Source organism: Cinclus cinclus, chromosome 24 (genome assembly GCF_963662255.1).
Source record: "Cinclus cinclus chromosome 24, bCinCin1.1, whole genome shotgun sequence".
Classification (NCBI taxonomy): domain Eukaryota; kingdom Metazoa; phylum Chordata; class Aves; order Passeriformes; family Cinclidae; genus Cinclus; species Cinclus cinclus.
The window spans coordinates 125,789-152,154 of NC_085069.1; the positions used below are offsets into that span (position 1 = coordinate 125,789).

General features: G+C 54.3%; 1 protein-coding gene across 2 annotated transcripts in view; it reads right to left on the bottom strand.

Annotated features, from left to right (window-relative positions):
* Positions 1-26,287, bottom strand: part of MRC2 (mannose receptor C type 2) — a 28,590-nt gene extending 2,303 nt beyond the window's left edge. Inside the window, exons 1-27 of one of the 2 annotated variants that reach the window (XM_062507833.1) lie at positions 25,880-26,280; positions 14,701-15,099; positions 14,251-14,424; positions 13,899-14,063; positions 13,629-13,742; positions 12,592-12,735; positions 11,906-12,094; positions 10,961-11,115; positions 10,580-10,687; positions 8,176-8,291; positions 7,890-8,038; positions 7,188-7,773; positions 6,665-6,767; positions 6,438-6,576; positions 6,148-6,186; positions 5,485-5,645; positions 5,115-5,182; positions 4,737-4,837; positions 4,491-4,636; positions 3,973-4,087; positions 3,730-3,893; positions 3,409-3,517; positions 2,718-2,956; positions 2,464-2,632; positions 2,147-2,296; positions 964-1,083; positions 291-470 (exon numbers count right to left, since the gene is read on the bottom strand). In XM_062507833.1, coding sequence (XP_062363817.1) covers positions 291-470; positions 964-1,083; positions 2,147-2,296; positions 2,464-2,632; positions 2,718-2,956; positions 3,409-3,517; positions 3,730-3,893; positions 3,973-4,087; positions 4,491-4,636; positions 4,737-4,837; positions 5,115-5,182; positions 5,485-5,645; positions 6,148-6,186; positions 6,438-6,576; positions 6,665-6,767; positions 7,188-7,773; positions 7,890-8,038; positions 8,176-8,291; positions 10,580-10,687; positions 10,961-11,115; positions 11,906-12,094; positions 12,592-12,735; positions 13,629-13,742; positions 13,899-14,063; positions 14,251-14,424; positions 14,701-15,099; positions 25,880-25,994 — 4,417 coding nt within the window. In that variant the 5' untranslated portion in view covers positions 25,995-26,280. Of the gene's footprint in view, positions 1-290; positions 471-963; positions 1,098-2,146; positions 2,297-2,463; positions 2,633-2,717; positions 2,957-3,408; positions 3,518-3,729; positions 3,894-3,972; positions 4,088-4,490; positions 4,637-4,736; positions 4,838-5,114; positions 5,183-5,484; positions 5,646-6,147; positions 6,187-6,437; positions 6,577-6,664; positions 6,768-7,187; positions 7,774-7,889; positions 8,039-8,175; positions 8,292-10,579; positions 10,688-10,960; positions 11,116-11,905; positions 12,095-12,591; positions 12,736-13,628; positions 13,743-13,898; positions 14,064-14,250; positions 14,425-14,700; positions 15,100-25,879 lie in introns of those variants that run through there. The other variant, XM_062507834.1, reaches the window with a different exon arrangement.
* Between the last annotated feature and the right edge of the window lie 79 nt (positions 26,288-26,366).

Here is a 26,366-nt window from a genome sequence, read left to right on the forward strand (position 1 = left end):
CAATGGGTGACAAACAGCTGGGCTGGTCCTCTGGCTCTGCTCTACCACTGTCCCACTGACCTCATCCCGCCCCAAGTAGCTGACCCAGCCACTGAGACATGCACAGCCGATCGCCAAGTCCAATGGGGACCTGCAGACCCCAACACCAACCCATACAAGCCCCTGCTCTGGAATTACCCAAAACGTGGTTGGTGCTGCCAATGTAACAGCTCTGCCATGCAGCACCCTGCCCAGACCCCCAGCTCACCCTACATCAGAACAGGAGTCTTGGGCAGCAGAGGGGACCCTACCTCGGGGGATCTTGCAAATGACCCCCATGGTTACGTTTGTGCAGGAGCCTAGATGCCACATGCCGTTGCTGCTCTGGATCCAGTAGCAGCTGTTCTGGCTAAGCATGCTGGGCCCTGTGTCGTGCTGGCCCCAGTTGGAGTAGTTCACGGCAGTGTTGTCATGCCAAACCAAGGTGCCACCTGGACAATGGGAAAATTAGGCTTGAGGATGCTGAAGAGGACACCCTACCTTTGTCCCAGCTGAGAAAGTACAAGGAGGTGTGACAGGGCTCTGGGCAACCTGGTCTAGTGGAAAGTGGTCCTGCGCATGGCAGGGGGTGGGACTGGATGGGCTTTAAGGACTGTTCCAACCCAAACCATCCAATGATTCTGTGATTCTGTGGTGGGGAGGTATGATGGGGAGGACTAGAGGCTACACCACACCTTCCTGAATCTGCAGGCCCCAGTGCCTTGGAGAAGGCTTTGGGTTTCCTATCCCACCAAGCCAGAGGAGGACACACAGTATGTCCAGCACAGCCTGAGACACTGGTGTGCCTGGTCACACTATGACATGAGCCCTCCTCACTGGTGCCACCACCAAGGGCTTCCTTTCCTCACCACAGACAGGTAGGAATTCATGGAGGTGCCTGGGGGAGTATCTCAAACCTCAAATCTCTCAAACCTTCCTTTGTACCTTTGGGGTTGAAGGTCATGCCCAGCCAGGCCCCCTTGGAAAGGCCCTCGTACGCCTGGAGATGCTCCCACACAAAGATGTTCTCCATCTCATCCTGGATGGACAACACTGTGCCGCCAACTGCAGAGGGAAGACTGTCATGGAGGAACCCAGAACTGAGAGGATCAAGTTAGAGAGCAACAGTGCTCCAGAGGACAAAGTTGAGGACCCACCCATGAACCACATAACAACTGGGGAACCCTAACATGGAACAGCAAGGAGACAATGGCTGACCAAGGCCAGACATGAGCACAGGGACAAGGGAGCTCTGCTGCACCCACAAACACCCTGGGGAATCCCACTTTCTTCCATTTCTAAGGATGCACCGCTCTCCTTTACCACTGTTGGGGGTTCATTTTTCTTTTACTTGCTACTTGTGGAATTTTTCCCATTGAGTTGCTAAAAAAAGAACTGATGGATAAGTACTTAAGACAGGGGAGGGCAAACCCCTCTGGTTTTTGAGAGTTTCCCTCAGAGGAAGGGACAGAGAACCTGTGACACTAAAAGCAAATAAAAAAAGAGCAAGGTCAGTTGCTAGCTCTCGCTCGCTCTTGGCTTCAGAGGAGAACGGTCACTGCTGCTGCTGCTGCAGCCGTAACTCAGACAGGAGCTGCCACCTCTTCTGTTGCTGGACCCTGCACCCTTGCCATTTTGGCATGCTGTTTCCAGGAGTCCTGCTGGAACACCAGGACAGCCACCACCCCAGGGTTCGTGAGCAAAGCCTCTCTCCTCCATCCATTCCCATCTGGACTCAGCCGCCATCACTGCGTGCTCCCCGAGCCCGCATCACAGCGCCCCCTGCAGCCACGCGGGGATCATCGCACCTGCCCCACCCACCAGGAGCCACCAGCGCTCCCTGCTGGCCGTGACAGGAACTGCACCAAGGGGAAAGCACCGTGGCAGAGAGGATTGGAACTGGGTTCCAGTTCTGTATGGTGTTAATTCCATAGCTGTTCTTTTGTTTGCCTTATTATACATACTGAAAAAGAACTGTTATTCCTATCCCCATGTCTTTTCCTGAGAGCCCCTTAATTTCAAAATCGTAACAGTCGAAGAGACAGAGTGTACATTCTCCAATCCAGGGGAGGTTTCTGACTTCCCTAACAAACACCTGTCTTTCAAACCAAAACAACCACCCTCATACCTTTCTGGCACCTCCTTGTGGCGTCCTTCTGCCCAAGGGTAATCTCCATGTGGAAGGTGTAGCAGTGGTCCCGGAAGGGGATCCAGGACGAATCCTCCAGTGATTTGGGACAGCTGCCACTGTAGCTCCACTTGTATGTGCGGGAGTGACCTGGTGAGCACATGGTACAGTAAAGGTGTGGTGGGGCATAGGATTTTGGGGTCCCACAGTACACTGGGGCACCCACAAGGACATGCTCCAGAAGGTCCCTGGTGGGATGTCATCTCCAACCCTTAGTCACGTCCCACTCAAGACCACCCCAGGCCCCTGGCCAGCACCTGTTTGGAGCTGGCAGATGCCCCCCTGCAGCTTGGTGTCGCAGCCAGCTGTGCGCCAGCTCCCATCTGTGTCCATGTAGGAGCAGCCGGTGATCTGCTGGGGCTCCCCATCCTGCCAGTTGGTGTAGATGAGGTTCTCCCCGGTCAGCCACGAGTAGCTCCTGCCTCCCTGGAAGACCACAGGGAGGAGATGCCTGAGGAGCTGCTGATCCCTCTGAGGACCCATGCCCCAGGTGCCTGCCCCCTTCCCTCACCTCATCATTGGCCAACCCAATCCAGAAGGGAGCCTGCAGACTGCTGACAGCCTGTGTGAGGAAGGCCTGGCTGTAGGGGTTGGGGATGGTGGCCAGGGTGGCATTGAGGGTTTCACAGAGCAGCAGTGCCTCATGCCATCTGAGGGGTTTCTGCAGGATGCGGTAAGTGCTGTTGTGGTAAAAGAGGGTGCCAGTAGGAGAAGGGGGGAATGGTGCCTGCGCAGGGCTCAGGGACGGGTCTGGAGGAGTAAAGAGACACAGTCAGAGGGGACAGAGGACACTCCTGCATCCCAGGTGGGTCACCCCCTTGTCCATCCCTACCCAGGCCAGGCTGTCTCTGGCAGTGTTGCACCTGTTGCACCTCCTGGTGCAACTGAGGAGGGCAGAGAGATATTCCTAGGGATGACAAGCAGTGACACCTTATCACCATCCCCACCTGGGAGCTGTCCACCAGGATGCAAGTCACTGTGGGACACACTGAGCCAGGCTGCTGTCTATAGATTTAGGGCTGTCCCACAAAAGGCTGGGATCAGGGACCCACCCATGCAAGTTAAAGTCTGTCTCCCCAACTCTCCCCAAGCTAAACTGATTGCGCCAGGCTCCCCAGCCCCACCACAGCATGGGGTACCACACTGGCAGTGGCAGATCCCCAACTAAGAGAGCTGAGACTGTCCCCACATCGCCCTCCTACCTATGCTCCGCTGGCAGACATAGCCATGTTTCTCCTCCAGGCAGCTCCGGTCATCCCAGCGTCCCGTGAAGAGGGGGGGTGAGCCATGCCACACCACAACACAGTTGGTCTGCACAGCCAAGCCACAAAGTTAGTACTGTCCTTAGCACTATTGTCCTACACCACAGAGATCCTCATGCGAGAAACCCCCACCCTGCAGGGCTGCATCCTGCATTGCCCTTTGAGAGCCACCCCAGCCCATTAAATCCTTCCTTTTCCAATGCTGGGCCCAGCACTAAGAACTTCCTGGGGGATGGGGGTGCAATGGGGTATCTCCCTCACCGGCTCCTCATGGGGGCTGGAGGAGCTGCAGCCTGAGGGCTCTCCAGGTGCCCAGCTCACGTGCCTCAGCGGCTCCCCCTCTGCCCACTGGAACTCCCCCTGGACATCGTGCAGGCCAATCCAGAGGTCAAAAGAGATGTTGGGCAGCATGGATGTGATGAAGGCTGCAAGTGACAAGTGAGATGCTGAGGATCACCCATAGCAGGTAGAACCCTGATGGGATTGTGGGCAGAGGAGACCTACCCTGCTCCAGGGGGCTGGCAATGGTAGCCAGGATGGCACCTTGGCTCTCGCAAACCTTCTTCGCCTCTGGCCACTTCACTATCTCGCCTTTGTTGTGGCCATTGAAGCTGAAACACTGCACAGGCAGAAGCACAGTATGGGCCAGAAGGTGCAACTGCCCCCATCTCTGAGCCCTGCACCCTCCCCACCCAGCCACCTTCTGCAGCCCCATTCTGCCCCAACGGTCCTACTCCCCTTCACACCCTCATGCCTGCCACTCCCCAACCCCTCCAGCCCTCCCACATCTCTGCTGGCAAACCTGTGCAAACACCTCACCTTCCCCATCCCACAGCATCTCTGTAAATGCATCCCTCAGCGTTCCCCACAAAACATTTGCAGGCATCCCTCTCCATTCCGCCATCATGCAGCCACCCTCTCTGTGCCTCTGCAGGGCTGGTGGAAGACCAGGAAGTAGCCATCACCTCTCCATCTTGTGATTCCCTCTCCCATCCTGTTGTCCCCTCTGCCTCTAGTGGTACCTTACTGAGGAAGGGCAGCCAGCCTTGGGGACAACCCCCACTCGTGGCAGCAGGTACCGGAGGGAGGGAAGGCTTCACAGCTGTCCCATTGCTCCGCTTGCAGATGTAAGGCAGTGCCGTCATGCACTTCTGGTCCCCCCAGTCCTCTGTGGAAGGGACAGGCTGGGCGTGATGCCCCTCTGCATCGGTACTGGTGCCCCAGTCCCTCAGAGCCCCATACGGAGCTCTGCCCTATCCTGCCCTCACCTCGGCTGGCTGTCATGTACACACACTTCCTGTCCTTGCTGATGGGCCGAGGCTTGCCTGGTGCCCAAGAGACAAAGTTGAGGAGGGATCCATCAGACCACCTGGAACAGCATCAGGAGCACCACAAGGCTGAGCGATGATTTGGTGAATGGGACCAGGTGAATGCCCTAACTGCATAACCACTGCCTCACCACCTGGGTGAGGAACCTCCAGCCCAGCAGCCCAGGATGAGACCCCTGAGATGCAGGTTGCTGAGTCACAGCACTCCGAGAGTCAGGGACAGTAGCGTAAGGACATGCAGGGACATAGTGGTGTGGGGATGTGATGGTGACTGCAGTGTTGGGACGTCCAGGGATACAGTGATTGTCTGGGACTTACTTGAACCTCCCGTCATTCTCGTAGGTGTGCAGCCCAATCCACCAGTGCTGCTCCTGGCCCCTAGAGAACTGCATGCCCAGAGAGGACATATCAGTGCCCTTCAGGGACTGGGGTGTCTTTGGGGACAACTGAGGCTGCCATAGGGACCAGACACCCTTCCCCAGCTTGCAAAAGCAAGGCAAAAAACCATCACTTTGTTGACCCCCAAACGCACCCCCAGGCCTCAGGACCAGCCACCACATAAATCCATCATGACCCCAGCAAAGCCCAGCACCCCCAAATATTGTCCCTCCAGAAAAGGGTGAAAGAAGACAAACAAGAGCAGCCAACAAGGCAGCAGAGCCCTGGGAAGTTCCTGTCCCCTTGGTACCTTCTTCAGGTTCTGGCCCAGGAAGTGCAGCTCAGCCTTGCTGTGCACTGATGTCAGCTCTGCCTGGAACCAGCTGCAGATGCGTTGTGCCTGCAGCCATGTTGAGTGGTGTTCAAAGAACTTGTACTCGGCCTCTTGGTATTTCACCCACTCTTTGCTGCCTGCAGGCAGGGACCAGTGTCACACTGAGGCTGTGACACCCCAGCCATGGTCACCCTGACCTTGGTCTCTGCCTGTTGGGCTGCTTTGCTTTTTTGCTGCAAAGCTGCAGCAGGATGCCTGGGCTCCCCTCCCTCCCACAACGCTGCCCAGGATCCATCCTGCTCTGAATAACACTGCAGCAGATGCCCATTGAAGACATCAGGTGGTCTAAGCATAACCTGAAGTTGAATCAGGAGAGGTTGAGGTTATATATCAGGAAAAGGTTCTTCTCCCAGAGGGTAGTCAGGCACTGAACAGGCTCCCAAGGGCAATAACTATGGCTCCAAGCCTGCCAGAGCTCAAGGAACTCTTGGACAACACTCTCAAGTTCAGGGTGGGATTGTTGGGGTGCAGGGCTGGATTGTTGGGGTGCAGGGCCAGGAGCTGGACTCAGTGGTCCTTGTGAGTCCTGTCCAACCCAGAATCCTCTGTGACTGTAACAAAAGGCTGTGGCCAACACACCTTGGGTCGTCGTGATCTCCGGCTCCTTCACATCGGCACCTGGAAAAAGGGCAAGGAAAAGTTGTCAGTGGGGTGTAGGCAGGGATGCTCCCATCAATGTTTCTCTGCAAACCATCCATGGGCTACAACGGCAGGATGCTCCTCCTGAATTTCCCCAGGAGTGACAGCACCTCTCCCAGTCCCTGAATTAGGAATCATCCTCCCTCCTCCCAGGAATTCCACCAGCCCACAGCCCACACTCCTTCAGGTCAGTCACAGCTGATGGGTTTGGGGACCCCTTCTGCCAGTACCTTTGGGCAGTTTGCAGATCCAGTCCAGCTGGGCTTCACACTGCATCGGCATCCACTGCAGGGAGGCCAGATCAAGCACTGCACAGCTCCGGATGTCATCGTCATCATAGCTGCTGCGGTCAAAGTTGTGGTAGAAAAACTGGGGGTTGAGAGAGATGGGCAGTGTTGGGCATTTCCACCAGCACCAGCTTTGTCCCTCCCATAACCCAAATGCCTTCTGGACTCACCCCCAGCCCGTCACTCCACCTCCAGCTCTGGTCCCCAGCAGGGTCCCGCCGGTTCAGGCCGATCCAGAACCAGTGCTGCTCGTGGAGCTCTGGTTCTGACTCCCTGTAGGGAGCCAGGGGAACAGGTGAGTACACAGCCCCCTTCAAACCAGAGGGGTTCATATTTATATACAAACACATATTTATAATCAGGCCTTTTTCTGTTTGCTTTCAAAGCCTGCCATCCCCACACATCTGAAGGTAGGAACTTGGATAACAGGCATGCCATCTCAGGGCTGGAGATGCTTTAAACCCAAGCTCCATGCCCAGATTATACTGAACTTCCTGCACATCTCCCACATCAGCCCACCAACTGATGCACCTTCTGTACACCAGTCTATGCTCAGAGAAGTCTGCCATCCATCCATCCATCCATCCATCCATCCATCCATCCATCCACATGTGCCAGAGCACCAGGAGGGCTGTGGGCTTGTGGCAAGCACATTCTGGCTGTGCACACACACTGATGCTGCCAGCCTCTCACCCAAAAATCTTGTTGAGGGTGTTGGCAACAAAATGCTCCTCCTCGTAGCTGCCTAGGCTGAGAAGCTGGGCCCCCAGTTCCCGGCAGAATTCCTGTGCAGCAATCCACGTCTTCTTCTCTTGCAGCTTTTCAAAGTTGAATACCTGGGAAAGAAGAAACCCACAGCATGGGAGGCTCTTCAGCAGCACAGAACAGAAGCAGAGCACTGTTCCCACCTGCAGGCAGCCATGTCCCAGGGCATAGTGCTGCCATCCAGTCCCAGCCAGAGTTGAGGGGTGGTCCTTCCAATTACCAAAACGTGCCCCTTCACTCCCCTGCACTGGGGAGGCACGTGCATCCCCACACCGACTTGTCCAACCCCCCTTCACCTTGTAGCAGTGACGGAGCTTGGGGTCGGAGCTCCATCCTGGGGGGCAGGTGGCAGTGAGGCTGGGTGTGGGGAAAGGACCAGGCAGTTCAGGATTGACTGGGGTGCCCAGGTTCTGTCGACAGATGTACTTGGCCCTGAAGGTGCTGCAGTTCTTCACCTCCCATAGCCCCATGGAGCTGCCAGTGGCCAGGGCTACACAGCCACCCTTGTTGTAACCTGGAGCGCTCACGAGAGCAGGGGAGATGCCAGCCTTAGGGTAAGACTGTGCTGGGGGGCAGTGCCAGCCCCACCCTGCATGAAGGGGGAGTCCCCATCCCACCTCCATCCCTTACCGGGCTGGTTGCGGTTCCAGTGAGTGTACATCACTTCATCACCGCTCAGCCAGTGGAACGTGCCTGTCTCATTGATGTCCTGCAGAGCTGTCCAAAAATACTCCCCATCCCAGCTGTAGATGAGGCTGCTCACATATGCCTGCTCAAACCTGGAGGGACAGCAAGAGTGGGCGATGCAGCGAGCCAAGACAATGAACTACCCATGATGCTCCAGCCCTTGGAAGTCACTCCCCACCTTGTAGGGCTTGTTTTGGGGCAAACCCACCACCACTGGCATGGCACTGACCTGTTGGTGATGGTAACCAGCGTGGAGCTGTAGTCGGAGCACATCTTGCGGGCGTCGCTGTAGGGGACACGGTCCTCACCCAGCCAGAAGCAGGACGGGCTGTGCCACTTCCAGCCCTGGGGACGGATAACAGGGAACATCCACCACTGCCCACCTGGACCTCACAAGAAGGATGGGAGAAATCCCAGGGCACGAAAGCAACAACTCAAGTTCCCCACCACTGCCTCTGTCTTCTCCTGGAAGGTCTCCTGCCCCCAGCTGACCCTGCTTGACTCTGCTCAGCTCTGACCTCTAACAAGCCCCTTGCCCCAGAGGACATGGCTACAGGGAAAACAAACACCCAGACAGCTTCAAAGCTGGGGAAACAGCTCTCTCTGCAGGTGTCCAGCCTCAGCCGGGGCGCAGGCAGGGGAACACAATACTCCCTCCTCTTTATGCTGCAGGGCCGAGTCCAAAGTGAGTACCATGGCAGCCAGCTTTAATCCCCCTCCTTGTTGATATTGGAGTCGTTCCAGGGTTGGAGACACAATAGTGCCTGTTTTTTGCCAGAGCAGGGAGCAGGGTAGCCCTGGAGCTGGCAGCGGTGGTGGCATAGTGAGGGGGGACATGGGGGCTCATCTGCAAGAGGGGACACACACCCTTCACACAAGTGAAGTGGCTCAGCCAAGGAGCCAAGTGGCCCCAAGCTCAGGGAACCCCTGGAAAGGGAAGCATCACTAGGGTTCTACTCCTGGGTCCCCTGGGCATTGCAGGACAGTGGAGGCACATGTCATATGCACTGTCATCAGCACAGTGGGGAGGGAAGCAGGAAAGCAGCTTTTGGAAATGAAACAACTGCAAGTTCCAGTTTTTCCCCCAAGTTCCTGCTCCTGCAGCCTTTCTCTGAAGCTGGCAAATCCAGGTACAGACCCGTAAGCTGGATCCCTCTGGAACAGCATGGGTGCAACTAAGCAGCCAAGAATGGGGCCTGTCCTGGGACAGTGCAATGTCCCCAGATGGGTCCACAACCAGCACTAGCCGCAGCACACCCCAATACCCCGAGTGTGCACTCCCACGCACCAAGCACCACAGTAAGTCTCTGTGATCCAAAAGAGGACAGGATCCCCAGCCCCAACCATTGCCTCCAGCTCCCAATCCTAGTGTGCCCCCACATCCCTCTCCTGATGTGCCTTTCCCATTGCCCAAGCCTCTATCCCTCATTGCTTCTTTTAAGGCTGCTCCTGAAATAAAGGAGATTTTTAAAGGGGCGGGGGGGAAAGCAGCAAGGACACCATGAAAACCATCAGACTGACTGGAGTGGATAGGACTAAACCCCTGAGCAAGATGTGTCTCTTTTCCACCAGCTTCTGCCTCTGGGTGGCAAATGTCTTCATTGAGAATAAGTAGAGGATGGTTCTTGCATTGGTTCATTGGTCATTTGTCCCTTGCAGTTTGTTTCCCAGTGCATCTCTGCTGGGCACCCAGGGGCAGGGTAAGACTGTGACTGGAGAGCCAGGAGGGAGTTAAATCTGCATAGGGAGTGCTTTGGGGACACACAGATGCGTGGTAGCAGAACTTTGCCACCGAGTGTCTCATTCCCAGCACCTGTGGACACTGGGGCTCTTCTAGCTATGTCTGGCAACCCTCATATCTGGCCCTGCATGGCAGCTCTCCTGGCTGCTGTGCTTCCCTGAACTCTTATCACAGCCAAGCAGCTGCTGGAAATGGGGCAAGGACATGGGAGGAGCCCAGCATCACCTCTGGGAGTTGGCCTGGAGTTGTTGCTTGCTAGTCAGGGCACAAGTGCACTGGCAGCTCTCAAAGGCTGGGAGAGGTACAAGAGCCACAGCACTGCCAGACTCAATGCTTGGAGCCTTTGCAGAGAACCACAAAAGACACTTCCCAGCAAGCATGGGAATGGGGCAGCTTCAGCCCCGTGTGACAACTGGGGAAACAGGCAGGGCACAGGCTGAGTTAGAATCCAGTGGTTTGGTGTCTCCCTAAAATGCCTATGGCCTGCCCGGAGAAGGCAACCTGCCATCATGTCAAGGCACAGGGCTGGCAGCCACATCTGTCGTGCCAGGCTCCCACATGCTCCTGTGTCTTGGCACAAAGAGAGGCAAAGGGGGACAAAAACCAACATCCCTGCTGGCAGCCAAGGGTGCCTGATGGGGAGGGTCTTGGACAATGTACACCATGTGCTTTGTGTCCCAATTTCTTCCCATTGACTCCACCACCATGGCAGCAAGGGGCTCATCAGCCCCAGAGTACTCTAAGTCAATAGCTCTCAGGCACAGACCAGCTGCTCCCGGTGCTGCTCATCGGGGCTCCTCAAAATGGTTTTAGGGATAGGCCCCTTAAAGCCTTGAGCACCATGCAGAGCCATGGAGCAGTCAGAGCCACTGCTGCCCCAGGTGCCCCTCACCTTTCGGCACCCATGGTCATCCTCCTCCTTCTCCTGGCTCACCCGACCAGGCTTTTTGCAGATGGATGGCAGGGTCTGGTTGCAGGGGCTGTCGTTCCACCTGCCTTCCTGCAGGGTGGGAAGAGGAATGGCAATGAGCTCATCTGACAGCCTGGGGAATGTCCCAGCCCCTTCACCCCTACCTTGGGTCCAAAGACTTTCCTTCCCTACACCAAATCCCCAAGGATGATGAGATTGATTCCTCCCATCCCAATGACTCAGATGAGCTAGGCTGAACCCAGCTGGAGACACTCCCTAAGAAATGCCTTCCTCAGCAATGAGAATGCTGCAGTGCTCCCTGCAGAGGTGCAGGATAACCTCTCATCACCTCCAGGTTCTCACCGGTCCCCAGATGGTCACACAGTCCTCCAGGCTGTCACGGAAGTTGTTGGGCTCAAAGGGGTGCCAGTATGTGAACCTCACGGGCGTCCCGTCTGACCACTCGAAGTTCATCTGCAGCTTGAGGTCATTTAGGCCAATCCAGAGCTCCTCCACATCTGCCAGGAGAGGGAGAGGAGTGAAACTCCCTCCTCCTGGCTGACCCTGTGCAGAACCCTTTAGTGACCTCAGCCCTTGTGATGGGACTGGTCTCTGCACAGCACCTGCAGAAACCTACTCAAGAGTTCAGCTCTGACCTCCTTGAGCCAGTGAGCAGAAGAGGGCAGGACAGGGCAGAGCAGCTCTTGTCTGCAAGGATGGAGCCCCAGAGTGGGAAATACAAGGACACAGACCCCCAGCGTGGGCAACACAGGGACATTTGCCTGCAGCTTTCAGAGAGGGGCTAGCAGTAAAGTAAGTAAGTAAAAGTAAGTTAAACTTTTACCTGGGAGTAAAAGTCCAGGTCTGCAGGCTCAGGTACAGTGAACTACTGGTTTTCAGCAATTCCTTTCTAGCACATCCCAGTCTCCTCCCAGTCTGGAGGCACCAGTATTTCCTCTCCTTCCTCCACTCTCCTATACCTCCTTGCTGGCCTCCTCTAGCAAGTCTAGCAGGAATTCTTTCCCCATCTTTTCCTACATTAACCAGCTGGGACTAGCACCATTCCTAGCTGCAGCTGTGTACTTTTGACTCAGCAATGCAGGGTCTGGGAACAGCTTTTACATCTGCTGGATGGAGGATGCACCCAGATTATGGGCTCCTCCAAGGAACACAGCAGCTCCCAGCTTGCGACCTCCACTCCCTGCACAACCACAGAGTCAGCTCTGAAGCCTCCAGTGCATCCAGGGACTTTTCCATGGACTCCATAAGACAAGAAAGGAGCTGATGGGACAGCAAGCTCCTCCTTACCTTGCTTGATCTCCTTGGTAACAAATTCCAGCTCAGAGAGGGTGTGGATGCTGACCAGATCACCCCCACTCCGCAGGCAGGTCTTCTTCGCCTCCTGCCAGCTCTTCTTCTCTCCTACCAGCCGGTAGCAGCTGGACTGGAAGGGCTGCCAGCTGGGCTCGCAGTCCACCTTCACCTCCGACCACAAGTCTGGCAGGACACAAGGCAGCCTGAGGGTTCCTGCCCAGCTATCCAGCCCTCTCCTTGGCAGGGAAAGGACAGCAGTCCTGCAGGTGCTCAGCAGACCAAGCCAAAGCCACAGTGGGAAAGCCATGGCCAAAATATAAGAGGCAGTGCAAGGTGTGGGAATGGTGGCTTCAGAGCTCCAGGGAGAAAATAAAACCCCTTCTGTCTGCAGAGGAATGAGGGCAGAACAGAGCAGACAGCATCCCCTCCCCTGGGGACGACAGGGACCTGCTACTCTCCATCCCTCCCTTGCAGCCAACCTGGAATGGCGCCAAGCGCTTCTTGGAAATGTTTCTTGGGGATAACTTTTCCTAAATCTAGGGAACCTGCTCTGCACACCTAGGACACCAGCAAGCTGAGGGCACCTATATGAGCAGCATCCCCTGACCATACTGGGATGGGAGCACACCCAGACGGGTTACAGAGCTGCCCATTCCCAATGCCGGTCATCCCCTGCTCACCCGTCAGGAAGGGGTCAGCCGTGGCATTGGGCTTCTTCTTGCAGACATAGGGGAGAGCAATGCCACAGTCACGGTTCTGCCATCCCCCAGATGACTCGGTGCGAATCACCCCACAGTTCTCCTCACTGGGGTTGTCGGGCTGGTCTGGAGAACGGGATAAGGAGGGGACAGGCTACTGAGGAGCCAGGACACAGCCACCAATGCAGCTCTCCCTGCTTCAGCACCAGTAAAACCCCTTTTATTTTGTTATTTTGCATGATGAAGACATGACTCCAACATGCCCAGGATTATTTATAGTGTCTCAATGCACAAGAACCCAAAGGCTCACTGTTCTACCTGGAAATGTTAATAGCAGTCAGGAGGTCAAAGTATCAGACCTGAACTGCTCCTGCTTGTCCTCAAACCTCCTGTGAGGGTATCACCCAAGTGCCTTTGGTTGATGGCACCAGGCATGACCAAATGGGCCCTCTTCCCTCTGAGTAGCCCAGGCTTAGGGATGAGTGTCTGCAGCTGGAGACCACTCCTCAGCCACACTACACCACTAAGCAGGGATGCAGCAACCCACCAAACAAGGAATGTCAACCCAGGTTAACCACAAGGTCAACAAGTGTTTGCAGAGGGCCAGTTCCCCCTTAGCACCCTCATATTCCCACTTAACTTCAGCTCCTTCTTCTCTCCAGGGTAAGACAAAAGAACCTCTCATTAACTTGAATTATTTGGGGAGATGATTTTGTCAGTTTTCTACATTAATTCACAATAGCACAGTAAACTGCTGACAGAAATTAGAGTGGTGAATGCACAAGTAAATCAGAAACGTTTCCCTATTTCATTATCATCACCTGCACTTAACACATAGCAAGCATACACATACCCCCTGTGGAGCTCCTGCTCCACGGATTTCCCACAGGCCCCTGGGGCTCTCTGTCCCCATGCAGCAAGGGGATACCCTGCAGCAGCCCAGGCCACCCCCTCTTGCCATGGGGCCATATCTGGTGATTTCTCAGGCCCCATCACCACCACAACCTCCCCTGTCTCACCACTCTCCCAGTTGAGGTACTTGAGGGGTGAGTTGTCTGACCACTGCCAGCCTCCATTGATGTCCAGGTCATTCAGCCCAATCCAGAGTGTGGAGCTGTACCCAGTCAACAGACCTGGAGCCAACACAGCCAGAGAAGAATCAGTCCCCCAAGACCAACTCAGTCCCCAGCTTGTCACCCTCCCAAACCTGGGGCAGGCAGAGCCAACTGGCAGTTGCAATCAGCTCTGCCCCAGATGAGGAGTGCACAGCCAGGCTGCCAGAATCTCACCATTGATGTAGGTCTGCTCATGGATCTCTGTGATGCTCAGCAGGTTGGCCCCTTGCTGCTCACAGCTATTCCAGGCTTCCCGCCATGACAGTGTTGATTGGAAGTTGAACTGGTAGCAGCTGTTCGTGAGGTGGTCCTTGTCCCAAAACGTCTCACAGTCATTGCCTGTGGGGATGAGCAGAGAGAGCACCCAACACAGACACAAGAAAACCCCAAGTAACCCAGTAAACCCGAGTAACTTGCTGCTTTGGCATTGCAGACTGCTCGCAAGGGGAGAGGAGAAGGCTGAAAGTCCCCAAGAGGGATTGGCATGGAGGTTTTTTTTTCCCATGGGACATGTCCCTTTACTTACTCTTTATGGGGCAGAAGCCCCACCGCTCATCCTTGCCATAGTCCTGGGTGGTGGCACACCAGAGGTGCCCATCCTCCCGCCCCGTGCTGGTGCACTCGTGGAACCACTGGTTGTCGTACTTGAAGGGGATGGTGCAGGGCTTTCCATGGGAGTTGCCCTGGATGGTGTAAATCTCTGAGGGAAAAGAGGAGCCCTTGCTTGAGGATGTGTCAGTAGGGGCCGGAGGAAGATTTGGGGTGAGGGGTGTGGATCAGTCCACTGTGTGGCATTATGGGGTGCCCATAGGCTTCCCAATCCCCATCGCCCTGATCCTGCCTAGTCCTGTAGCCCCAGCAAACTGGGACTAAGCTTCCCAGGCAGTACCTGACTGCTGCAGGACCATAGCCTTAGCTCATGTTTTGGGATTGGTTTGGGTTACAGGATAACACTAAATGCCCATGGAGGTGTTACCAGAGTAGGGTATGGAGCACAGATCCTCCTCGGTGCCATACATCCTCCACTGTGAGCCATGTGCCTGGTCCCCCCTGTCCAGAGAGGAATTGCCCAGGCGGGCACCTAGATGCTGTGAGAGCTGCTCTCCGAGCCCACGGCAGCTCCAGCGCATGTTGACTGACTCACGGTCACACTCATAGGTGGCCAAGAGGTGCAGCCCTGCTGTGGCGTTGGCCCCATGCCATGACACCCCCAGGCACTGCATGGCCCCCACATTGAAGAGGCGATTTCGGGACACCCATTTCCACTGCTGGGTTGGAGCACTGGAGTTGCAGCCCTTGGCCAGGCGCACCAGCGAGTCCTTGGTCTCCAGGCAGCCCTGCACACCCGTGTTGTAGATGAGAAAGACTTTGGAGTCTGGGGAGAGAACAAATGGAAAGGGTGAAAGCATCACCGGGGATTCAGTATGTGCCACACATGGTCCTGAGCCCTGACAGAACATCCTGGCTCTGTGCAAAGCAAGTTTTGGCATGCATCCCTGCGCACAGCACCCAGGACACTGGGGACCACCACTTCCCTTGAGCACTGATTCAGGGTTCGCCCCAGTGCCCATCCCCGCTGGTGGACTCTGGGCAGAGTGACAAGGGTGGGTGTCTGTATCCAGCATGGCATCACCAAGGGTAGCTGTTGGGCACTGGAGTCAGCGCAAAGTGCTCACCCACTCTAACTGCATGGTTAGAGCTGTTCGAAACTGACCTCTCATGGGCAGCACATGGCTGCAGCATTTCCAGGCATTGCAATGATGCCAGTGCTGGAGAAACCAATGGCTTTAGCACCAGCCATCTGCTCCAGGCAGAGAAAAACAGAGCAGGGAAACAGCGCATCCGTCACTGCTATGTATGTTTGGGAACCTGCTAAAAACTGTGGAGCAAACAGGAACTGCTGGGGAAGGTCTCCCATCCTGTGGAGGAAAATGCCTGCACAGCCTCAGGCCCAGCAAATGCAAAATGTCATTTCAAGACCCTTTGGAATCTCAGCCCAGACACTGGGAGATGGAAGCCAAAAAAAGGAAATAGCTTCCAGAACATAGAGATGCAGCTGATGAGGGAAGACAGGCCAACATCAACCCCAAGTCCACACACATTCCAGTCTTGCCTGCTGCCACAGGCCAACTGTGCATCCCCAAGTAAACTCCCTGAGCCCCAGCATCACTGGGGGTGACCCCACCATGTTACTTTATCCTAAAACCTGTATAAACCAGTAAATCCCAGACATTATGCTGGGAGACGCTGCTCCAGCTGATGTGTCATGTCAAAAAGACACTTTTATTCAAATTTTTTCAATGAATGTTTCTAAGCTAAAAAGCCACTTCAGGGCTTCTCACTGCCTCTTCTTGCCCCAACACCCCAGTAAGAATCTTCCCAAAGTACCACATCAACACCACCACTTTTGCTGTTCTTTTTTTGTATAAAACATCCCATTTTTTTCCACCACAAACATTCACCAGAAGTCCAAATGAACTCACAGGCCCCACTATATTCAGCTTTGGTTTGTTTTGGTTTTTCGCCCTTGTATGCAATTTTTGGGCTGAAAAGGTTTTCATTTCCTATTTCTCCACAACCTCACCCTGCCCCAGCTCTGCTGTTACAGGCAGCTCTGGCACATTCAAGCAACATCTTGGCTCACAGAACTTCTCTGCCCTGTGTAAGAAAGAGAAAAAGAAGTGGAGGAAGATAGACATCTCCATTTCTTTTGGTTCAGCATTGACCCAGCTCTGAGACAGAAATTATGTCATAGACCCCTTCCCCAGCCCAGATGACGTTTATTTGATGATGTCAAATAAACAAAAGTGAAACTTGTTTTGCAGGGCTTTATTTAATTTAAGGGAAACATTTCATTTCACTGAAAATATCTTAAAAATCATGGCAAGTGAGAAAATAAGCAAAAATCTAGACAGGGCTGATTCTGGCTGGCTGAAGCTCAGGTTCCTTAAGCTGGTGCTGGTGTTTCTCTGCTGGAACTGGCCTGATCCTGACCTGGACAGAGGAAGACCAGCTCATTCCCCACCAAACACCTTTTCCTCATGCCAGCACCACCCATGCCACACCCAGTCTATTGCTCTCTCCTTCCCACCTGCAATGAGGGAATTGCAGCCCCTCCAGCACCAGACACGTGGGGGTCTTTAAGCAGGTTTGGGTGATGCAGCATCAGTGTTGTGACTCACTGGAGCAGGATGAGGCCTCCCTGGGGCACAGCCTGATGCCACAGTGGCTCCTCTGCAAGGAGCCAAACACCAGTGCCTTGCTTCTTAGAATAGAAAAAGCTGCTCTACCATGAACATCACCACAGGGAGGTGATCAGCAACAGAACACCCTTCACTGTTATCTGTGAGCCCTGTCCTGTAAGAAAAATTAATATCGGGGATGGAAAAGCCCTGAAGCAGCTCAGGAATCAGTGTCAGGGTGCTCAGTGCCACGGTGGGGCAGCACTATGCAAGGGCCACACTCACCAGCGGCCCAGCAGTGGCACCGTGTGCAAGGAAGCCATCCAGACTGAAGAGGGCAGGCCTGGGGCCAGAGAGGCACAAAATACCATTTTACTCTAAAAAGAGAAGAGCTGGAGGTAGGAAATTAGAGGCTACGGGATTTGGGCAGCTGCCTGCATGCTGCAAGCAGCTCAGCCCCCTGGCTCAAAGAAGACAGGAGAGGCCACACAGTGTGTGTCCCCAGGGTCTGCTGGGCCATGGAGGAATAGGAAAGCTCCAGCACCAGCTCAGCCCTGACACTTCCCAAGCTCTTCCAGCAAAAGCGCTGTGCAAAACTACTCACTGTGCACTGCTGGGGAGGAGCTGGGGCAACAACCCACATGAGCTTAATACAAGGCAGCAAAGCAATGCTTCACCAAAAACACACCTTTCCTTCCCTTATTTCTATGGATTTTGGGGTTGACTGGGTACATGGTGTCCATGACATGGTCAGTGGTGCTTGGATAGGCTCCTGGGCAGTGAAAGGAGCGTTCGGCATTCCTGACCCCAGGACAGATGTGTAGTGGGGTAGGAGAAAGCAAGTTTGGATCAATAAATCCCCTTCCCCAAGCTGGCATTCCGCAGAGAAAACCCAATCCTTGCAGGAGGCAGCTCCAGAGGAATATCCCAAAGGGACTGAGAATGTCCCCATCCCTTCCAGGAGTGCTCTCCTGCACTGTCCTCAGTAGCCATAATACAGCTATGGCTGACTCCTTTCAGAGATGTTCCTCAGGTTTTGGTACCCACCTGTGGACCTGAAATCACACAGGCAGAGCTTTCCAATCGCCCCCGTTATGGAAACCCACCCACAGCAACACCTGCAGATCCTTCCCAAAGAGGAGCTGTCCTCTGGCACAGGACAAAGAGCACTGGAAAACACAGTCCTGCTGGATGTTCTGCCTGGAATCACCAAGATTAAACCAGGGCTCAGATTGGCATGCTGTGTCTCTCCCTCCTGCATCCTCTCTCTTTTGAGCAGGAGCAGCTCTGACCCACCACATCCTGGTCCTCCTCTTCCTCTGCAGAGGACTTCTGAAAGCAAAGCAAAACCCCACACACTCCCACTAAGGATGGTGTCCTGTCCCAGCCATGCGGACACTGGGATGCTGCCTTCAGCCTTCTGGTGGGATCATGGAAAGCAGCTGGTGCTACAAGGCGGAGTGATGGTGAGGACAGGGGGAGATGGGATTGAAAGCAGGACACTGGCTCTGCCAGTAGAAACACTCTGCTCTCCCATGTGGGAAATACTGGGATGCTCATGCCCAAGCACGGTGGGAGAAATTTTCTTTGGCACTGGTGGCTGAATAGTGCAGGGATGGAGAAGCTGCCATCTTTTGAGGCAGCCCTCAGGGGAGATTTTACACCCTGTGCTGCCTCCAGGCTCTTTTTCTTAATCACAAAAAGCAAGTTCTTTGCCAGCAGGAAGCCTGAACTGAAGGAACTCAGCTCAACCCTACCAACAACAGCATTACCACCCCCAAGCAAATAAGGAAAGCTTCATAAGCAGCAATTCTGGGGACTGTGGGCAGCACCAGATGAGAGGCCACAGGGACAGTAGACAGAGAAAGCCCTGCAGCATAACATGGATGGGCATCCTTGGCACCACCCAGCCCCAAGCACATTCCAGCTCAGCCGCCCACAACAGGACACCCAGAGCATCCTTGCTCCATTCTATTTGTCACCCTCCCATCACCAGCAACAAATGCAGGGAGCAAATTCAAGAAAGGACTGAAGCTACAGCTGGACCCTGGTCCCAGTTATCCTGGACTGGAGCAGCTCCAGGGCTCTGGCTGCAATTACAACTGAAAGGAAAAGCTGTCCCAAACATGTCAGCACTGTGAGGCTACTACCACATCCTTGCTGGCCCCTGCCCCATCTTTGGCTCTTCTGTGAGGGTGACCATGGCACTGTGTGATGCCAGAGTCCCTCCCAAACCACAGCCATGCAGCTGCCCTGGCAACGGTGCTTCCTGCCCTTGCTGTCACTCAAGGTTCTCCTTTATGCAGGATGCCCCAAAAAACACAGCTACAAATCACTTTGTGCAGGAGGCTGAGCACACTCAGAGTCACACAGACAATCCCTCGGAGGTTCCTGTGCTGCAGACGCACCACAGATATGGTTTGTTCTGGATCACCTGGTAAAGGCAGCAAAGCCTTGAAGCTCACAAGGTGCCCCAGCCGTGTCAGCAAACTGGGCTCCATTGGCATTCTGAGACTCACGAGCTCCATTAGGGGATGCAGCCCCCTGTGCTAACTAACACCTTCATTTGGATTTGTGAGCCCAGGAAAACGTTTTACCTGTAATGTCCTGCAGCAAGAAACCCACCCTCCACTCACACGGTGCAGAAAGGAATCCCTGCTTCAGCCAGAACCTCCTCATGTAACATGCCTCACCTTCCAGCAAACAGGGCACAGCAGCTACAAGCCACCTACTCCAAACCGCCATCTTTTCAGCCCATTTTTGCAGCCCAAGGGTGAGCAGTGGCTCTGAAACCCACATGGCACAAATGGGTGAAAAACTGCGGAAAGTGAGAACTCATTCACAATAAACATGGTGGAAAGATCCAAGTATGGTGGGAAGATCAGCAACAGGGAAGAAAAATTGCTCTCGAATAAAAAAAAACCAACACCCCCCCCCCCCAAAAAAAAAAAAAAAGATGACATAGAAAAAGATGACAAAAAAATGCAGACAGGCTGGGAGAGCTGTTCAACCTGGAGAAAAGAAGTCTCCTGGGAGACCTTAGAGCCCCTGCCAGTGCCTAAAGGGGCTCCAAGAGAGCTGGACAGGGCCTTTGGACAAAGGCCTGGAGTGATAGGACAGTGGCTTTAAGCTGGAGGAGGGCAGTGTTAGATGGCATATTGGGAAGAAATTCTTCCCTGTGAGGGTGGAGTGAACCTGGCACAGACTGCTGAGAGAATCTGTGGCTGTCCCATCCCTGGTAATGTCCAAGGCCAGGTTGGATGGGGTTTGAAGCAGCGTGGTCTAGTGGAAGTTGTCCCTGCCCAAGGCAGGGGATGGAAGGAGATGTCTTTAAGGACCCTTTCAACCCAAGCCATTTTGGGACCCCACAAAGAATCAAAAATCATTGCGCATGGAACACAGGAGCATTACACCTGACAGCCTCAGCTGGGCCCAGCTTGCATAGCCCTGAAGAGGAGAGGGAAGTGCTGGAATGGGGAGAGACCAGCCTGACCTTCCAGTGACATTTGGGAGGGCAGGACCCCAAGACTGCCCCCCGACCACGTCCAGCCAGCTCTGCTGGGATACAGCAGGGTCACAGAAAAGCCCCAGCTCCATCTTGAATTTCATGTTACTGGACAAATTATTCCTCTGGAGGAAAATCACCTTCCTGGAGAGAAGTTTCCAGCAAAGCCCAGCTCCAGCAGTCAGTCCAGGGAAGATCTTTACGGTCTTGATGTGGAGAAGAGCAAAAAGCATAGCTACTGCCATGAAAAGCACCAACTTTTGGCCCAAGGAAGGAGCCTGTGCATCCTTCTGTGGGCTGGGAATGGAAACCAGTGATAAAAGCATCAGCTGTGTCCATGGGAGCTCCCAACAGCAAAGCTAGAGCATCCCCGCTGCCAACAATCACACAACACAAGCACATTCCCAGCCTGCGGGAAGGACGTCACAGCTGTACCTCTCCCCCAGTTGCTTTTGGCATCAGTAACTCTATGAAACTCCTTAGAGAGGAACTTCAGACTGAAAAAAAAAAAAAGAAATAAAAGGAAAGGAAATGCAGCCATATTGGCAGCCCCAGGACATGTCTGGCTCAGGAAGAGCACTGGTCCTGTCTGCTCCAGAGCTGAGAGGAGACACAACCCCCACTCCCGGCACTCCTAAATTAGAGGTTTGCAGCAAATGAGCAATGATGCCCAACATCCCACACTGATCCAGCACAGCACAACCCTGGGGCTCGGCTGGGGCCAGACTTGCCAGAAGCAGCTCCGGGTGCTCCAAGCCAAGCCAAGAATAAAAGTGGGTAGTTGTTGTGTTGTTTTTTAAAAAACAGACCTCAGGGAGTAAAGGACCTCTTGCTACAAAGAAGAAAGTGAAGCTTCTGACAGTCTGGTGGGGGGTATGGAGCAGCAGGATGTGCACTTGGAGCTAAGAAACTCCTCTTGGCTGGCCCAGCAGTCAGAGAGAAGCTGTTGCTTATATGGTGGGAGCTGTATGAGACGAGCTTCTTACTTGGCTGCAATGATGACGGCTACCAACCACCCTGCTCACTCCTGCTGTCTCGTAAAGGTTTTAGAAGGGGGCCACACACTCCACTTCAGACTCTCTGCAGACATTAAGAAGCCCATTCTCCCAGCATCCTGCCTGGGATACAGACGAATAAACGCATTCCAGAAGGGATGCCTGTCCCTGGGCAGCCCAAGGGACTCACCACAGCAGCGGCCACAAGGGAGACAAGAGCCCCAGAATCTGCCCTCTGCTAGCCAACAAGGATAGAATGATGGAAATTCTCCCTCAATTTCTCCCTAGACTTGGCCCATGCTCCAGCCCTGCAGCAGCTGCATTCATTGAGAGGTTCTGACTCCCCAGGAACACAGGGAGATGAAGGCAGCACCATCCACTGAGTGGGCTCCAGCCAGGATGGAGGAGTGCAATGGACCCAACAGCGCAGTGGGAGAGGCAAAGGCTCCCTCCCAGGACACGGTGGCCAAACATGCACCCCTGAGCACTCCTCTGGTCCCAGATCCTCTAACTATTCCCATTCCCTCACCCATCAGCACTGTAGACCCCCTGGCCAGCAAACTGGCCAGTGGTGTGATCTGATGTGCAGGACAGCCCTTACATGTCCTCACATACAGGTGCTTCCAGCACAGTTGGTTGAAGACTTATCAAATTTTTCAAAACTATTAAAGAAACTCCCCCCAAAATGATGAAAGATCCATAGATTTCTCCTCCCTTGTTTCTCCAGTACAACTCCTAAAGTTACTTCTCTGAGCAGTGGTATCACTGTCTCTGGACAGGGACCCCCCTATTCACCAAACCCAAGAACATTCACACTACCAGGGGCAGCCTCTGGTGTTCCATGTACATATTTTTTGTAATTAAAATGATATTTACCACAAAATCTCTCAGTGGGTGCCTTCGCCTACCTCATGCTCAGCACGGGAGTGCCTGGGAGACCAGGCATTACTGAGGTAGTGGGGTCATTAATACAGAGCCCCAAGTTGCCACATCTGGATTCAGGTGAAGGAATGGGAAAAGCTCAATCTGTCCATTCCACCTCTGCATCATCCTGCAAACAGGGCTGTTTTACATGGAAAAATCCCACGTGTCCCTACTGCGACAGTACGAGGTGCAGTGAAGGATGGAGATGATACTGGAAAATACCCTGTGCCCCCCGAAACAGCCAAACCTTTGCTCCTAGACTAAAGAGTGCTCCCAGGAATTTGTAAATCAACTCACTAATCATTTTCTAATCCTTAAGAAATTACAGATGTGTTCTTTAAGAACAAGAGCATCTCTGTGGGTCTCTTCTGGGCTCCAAGCAATCTTTGGAATGAGAAAAATGTTGATGCTCTGGGAGCTGAGCGCAGTTCAGATTAAATAAAATCCTGCTCCTCACTGCACATGAAGAACCAAACTTTACAAACTGCTTAAACAACCCTTCAGGAAATGCTGTCTTATGATGGGCTGGAGTGGGTGGGAGGGAGGCCACCACTCCCACTCCCACCCAAGATTCAGACGCATTCATGGAGCTGAGCAGGGCATGATGATTCAGTGGGTAACACTGGGACCTCTGGCAGAGCTGGACCAAAGCCTTCCCTTCTCTGCTCTAAGCACCCACTGAGGCAATAGGACCATAGCTTCCTGTGATGGACTTATCATCTGGAAAAAATATTTAGCACAGAGGGATGATAACACCCTCAGCACATATTTGCTTTGATTTTAGGGGAAAATGTTTCCTTAGAAAATACTTAAGGAAGTAATACTTAAGGACAGTGCCTCTGCCTGCAAGGAAAGGTGCAAAATCCAGCCAGAGAGAAAATAAAGCCAGGGAGAAAAATCTGCAACGTGGCTTTAACTATCACCAAGACCTCGTGCCTGAAAATGCCTTCACACATGCTGGCAAGGAGCATCTCCCCATGGGAAACCTGCTGGGGTCCCTACACCAGCTGGGTGGCTTTAGGGAAAGGGGACAGTTTTGCATGGAAGGTTAAATTAAATCTCTTTTCACTCTTGTCATTCTTGCACAAGCACCATCCCCAGCCCTGATGCCACATCCTTGCGGCTGCTGTGGCTGCAGACACTGGGGAGGTCTCCACTCTCCCTTTTGCCCTGCCAGGCTCCAGCAGCACAGCTAACACCTCTGTCCCCTTTTTCTGCTCCCAAACAGTCCAAAGAAGATCGAGATAAAATTTTTTGGGGCTGCATTTGCCATGCAACAAGCTATCTCCATTAGAAAGGGGGAAATGGGGGGAGATTAGTGCAAAGGCTCTGTTGCTCCATGGACTGTAAATTCTTTCCAGGTCCCTTCTGTGTTCTCTCTTGCCCCACAGCTGACATGGCAGGACCTACACTAAGCACTGGACAGGTGGGAAGTTGATCCAGCATCAGGTCCTGGCCTTGAGACAAGGACCTTGTCCTGACTGCAGCCATGGCAGGGTAGGAGCTGCTGCCTCAGTTTCCCTAGGAAGGCATGTGGGTGCCCACACTGTGCTGCACAGATGGGTCAGCTAGAGGAGATATCCCAGCAAGGAGTCCCAAACCTCCTGCCAAGAGCTCTGCTCTACCTTTCTGGTTGAGCTGGAGGTGAGGGTTTGGCACAAACCACTAAAGGAAGCAAGAGCTCCCCAGGGGAATCAATGCTGACTGCCAGGCTGGTCCCCACTGAAAGTGTCTTTGGCAACAAGGAACTCTTGGGACTACTCCATCCTGATCCCAAATTCCCAGTGAAGATCTTCTCTGAGCTGCAAACCAGCCTGCTGCTGAGGGATCCTGGATGCAGCACCTCCATAGGAGCCATCTTCTGCCCCCTTCATCCACCGGGTCTGAAGCAGGACTGATGCAGGGCTGGAGCAGCTGAGAGGGGAGATGGGTAGGAGAAAGAGCTGAAAGAGCACTAGGGGATGGGTAGGAGAAAGAGCACTAGCAAGGCACGAGTGACACAGCCCTGCGGGCTGGCAGCCACTGAAAGCTGCCTTGTTCCTCACCCAGGCCCAGCATGGGGTCAGCTGCCACCGGGCTCCCACCCCACAGCCGGGACAGAGGTACCTCTGTCCTCGGAATCGCAGACCTGGATCCCACTGACATTTTTTGGGATGAAACAGCCAGAATCGGCCTGTAAAGATAGCAAAACCTTGCTGAAATGAAATAACCCCCTTCAAGTCCACAGAAGGAGGAATCCACGCCCTCAAGTAAATTATGGGGAGGTCTAACAGGATTTCAGCTGTGCAAAGTCCAGCTGAGATGTCTACAAACAGCAGCAAACCCTGACTGCTCTTCCAGATTCCTCAGGGTACAGGGGTCTCCTTTTCCCACTCCTTCCTACTTTCTCCATCTCCCAGCCAAGCAGCTTCTCCTCCGATCCCGGAACTGACCCCTTGCTTGGCATGGGATTGCTGCCCACTATCATCATGCCCATGACCTCCTGTTTGCCCCTTGAGTGAGGCAGCTCAGCCCCAGGCACTGTGAGCCTAGGGGGAAAGGGGAAACCAAGGGGGCAAGGGGAGGTGGGCGAAGGGGATCAGTTTGTTCCTGTGCTTCCAAATCTGCTTTGGATTTGCTAAATGTGCTCCGATAAAACAGGCCAAGGGCTTATAGTTGTTATTTTCAGGCAAAAGTAGCCAATTTTGCTTTCTTCTGAAATTTTAAAGTTTTATCAATAGGGCCAAAATAACTCAAGGAAGCCCCAAAAGCAATTTCTTAGTTCTAGGCTAGATTGTCCTGGGATAAAAAAGATCTCAAATGGCAATTTCAGGGGCCGTACAGAGAAGCCTGCAGTGTCTGGTTCACGATGCCTTCAGAAGGTTAAACAACCACAAAATAGAACCCGCTGACTTTATTGTGAGGAGTTACTAGAAAGGAAAAAAAAAAAAAAAAAAAAGTTTGCAAATACCCACTCGGGCCCCAATCCCGGGGGGCACTTTTTGGTAAGATTAACACATCGGGAGAGGGGAGGGGGTCAGATTGGGAGAGGGCGGCAAGCTTCAGCAAACCCCTTCGGCCCCTTCTCGACCTCCTGCTCCGGGAACTGGCCTCCCCGGACAGACAAAGGGCCGGAGCGGAGCTGCGGGGCGCAGCGGGCCTCGGCCGGCGCTGCGTGGCCGCTCGGCGCGCGGAGTCAAACTCAAGACTGATAAAAGGGAATGAAAACGCGGCGGAACGGGAAGAAAACACGGCGCGACCAAACTGGAGACAACAAAACGCGGCGGAAGGCACCACGACCGAAGAGGGATGGACTAAAACAAACCGTAGTAAAAGCAAGTAAAACATTCCGCGAGGAAACAAGCCACAGCTTGTGGCGATGTGATCCGCGTTAGAGCCAAGCGGCCCCCCCTCGCCCTGAGCGCTGCCTCCGGGGTCCCGCCGCTCCCTCCCCGGGGGAACCAGGCCCGGCTGGGTCCCCCAGCCCTGGTTTGGCTCCTCGCCCCCCCTCCCCCTTTTCCCCCGATAAGAAAACTCGGGAAAGTGGAGGGAGGGAGAGCGCGGTCCCACCTGGGTGCGCAGCGCCGAGCACCAGCTGGAGCCCGAGGAGGCAGCAGAGGGGGCCGCGGAGAGGGGGGCACAGGGGGGAGCAGACGGGCCACGGTCCCGCTGAGCCGCGCCCCATCCCCGGCGCTGCCCGCTCCGTTCCGCTCCGCTCCGTTCGGGCCCCTCCTGCTGGGCCAGGGCCGCGGACGGGGTGGGGGATGGGGGGAAGAGGAGGAGAAGGAGGGACGCGAGCGGGAGAGGGAGGGCAAGAAAGGGGGAGGGAGGGCGGAGGGGGAAAAGTTACAAAATAAAATAAGAAAAAAACCCGAAGCGTGTGCGCCGGGCTCAGACACTGCGTCAGCAGACCGGGGCCCGGCCCAGCGACTGCAAGAAAGCGGGGTGCGGCCCGAGCCCGGGGGGCTCCGCCCGCTGCAGCGCATCGCAGGAACGGGGGTCCGGGGCTGAAGCAGGGAAACCGCAGAAGCTACCCCCAGTGTGGCCAGGGCATCCC